Below are 655 nucleotides of genomic sequence, written 5' to 3'. Positions count from 1 at the left end.
CAGCAGGGCCCTGCGGCAAGCGCCCGGGACAGCCGGGGGTGCGGCGGCGCACAGGGGCGCCGAGCGTGTGCGTGTGCCCTTCCGGCGCGGCGCGGCGCATCCATGGGGAGTCCCTGGAACAGCAGCGACGGCGCGGAGGGCGCGCTGCCGCCGTGCGACGAGCGCCTCTGCTCGCCCTTCCCCCTGGGGGCGCTGGTGCCGGTGACCGCCGTGTGCCTGGGCCTGTTCGCCGTCGGCGTGAGCGGCAACGTGGTGACGGTGCTGCTGATCCGGCGCTACCGGGACATGCGGACCACCACCAACCTGTACCTGGGCAGCATGGCCGTGTCCGACCTGCTCATCCTGCTCGGGCTCCCCTTCGACCTGTACCGCCTCTGGCGCTCGCGCCCCTGGGTGTTCGGGCAGCTGCTGTGCCGCCTCTCGCTGTACCTGGGCGAGGGCTGCACCTACGCCACGCTGCTGCACATGACGGCGCTCAGCGTCGAGCGCTACCTCGCCATCTGCCGCCCGCTCCGTGCGCGCGTCCTGGTCACCCGGCGCCGCGTCCGCTCCCTCATCGCCGCGCTCTGGGCGGTGGCGCTGCTCTCCGCCGGCCCCTTCTTTTTCATGGTGGGCGTCGAGCAGGACCCCGGCCTCGACGCGGTCCTGGACCTTA

At 73.4% G+C, this 655-nt stretch overlaps 1 protein-coding gene across 1 annotated transcript in view; it reads left to right on the top strand.

Annotated features, from left to right (window-relative positions):
• Positions 1 to 102: 102 nt before the first annotated feature.
• The window catches only part of MLNR (motilin receptor), a 4,645-nt gene continuing 4,092 nt past the window's right edge, over positions 103 to 655 (top strand). The window contains exon 1 of the mRNA XM_077752649.1: positions 103 to 655. This exon is cut by the window's right edge and continues 270 nt beyond it. Within this exon, the coding sequence (XP_077608775.1) occupies positions 103 to 655 (553 nt within the window).

Source organism: Crocuta crocuta, unplaced genomic scaffold (assembly GCF_008692635.1).
Source record: "Crocuta crocuta isolate KB4526 unplaced genomic scaffold, BGI_CrCroc_1.0 scaffold190, whole genome shotgun sequence".
Classification (NCBI taxonomy): Eukaryota; Metazoa; Chordata; class Mammalia; order Carnivora; family Hyaenidae; genus Crocuta; species Crocuta crocuta.
The sequence above is the reverse complement of the archived record's forward strand: the minus strand, read 5'-3'. Positions and strand labels throughout refer to the sequence as shown.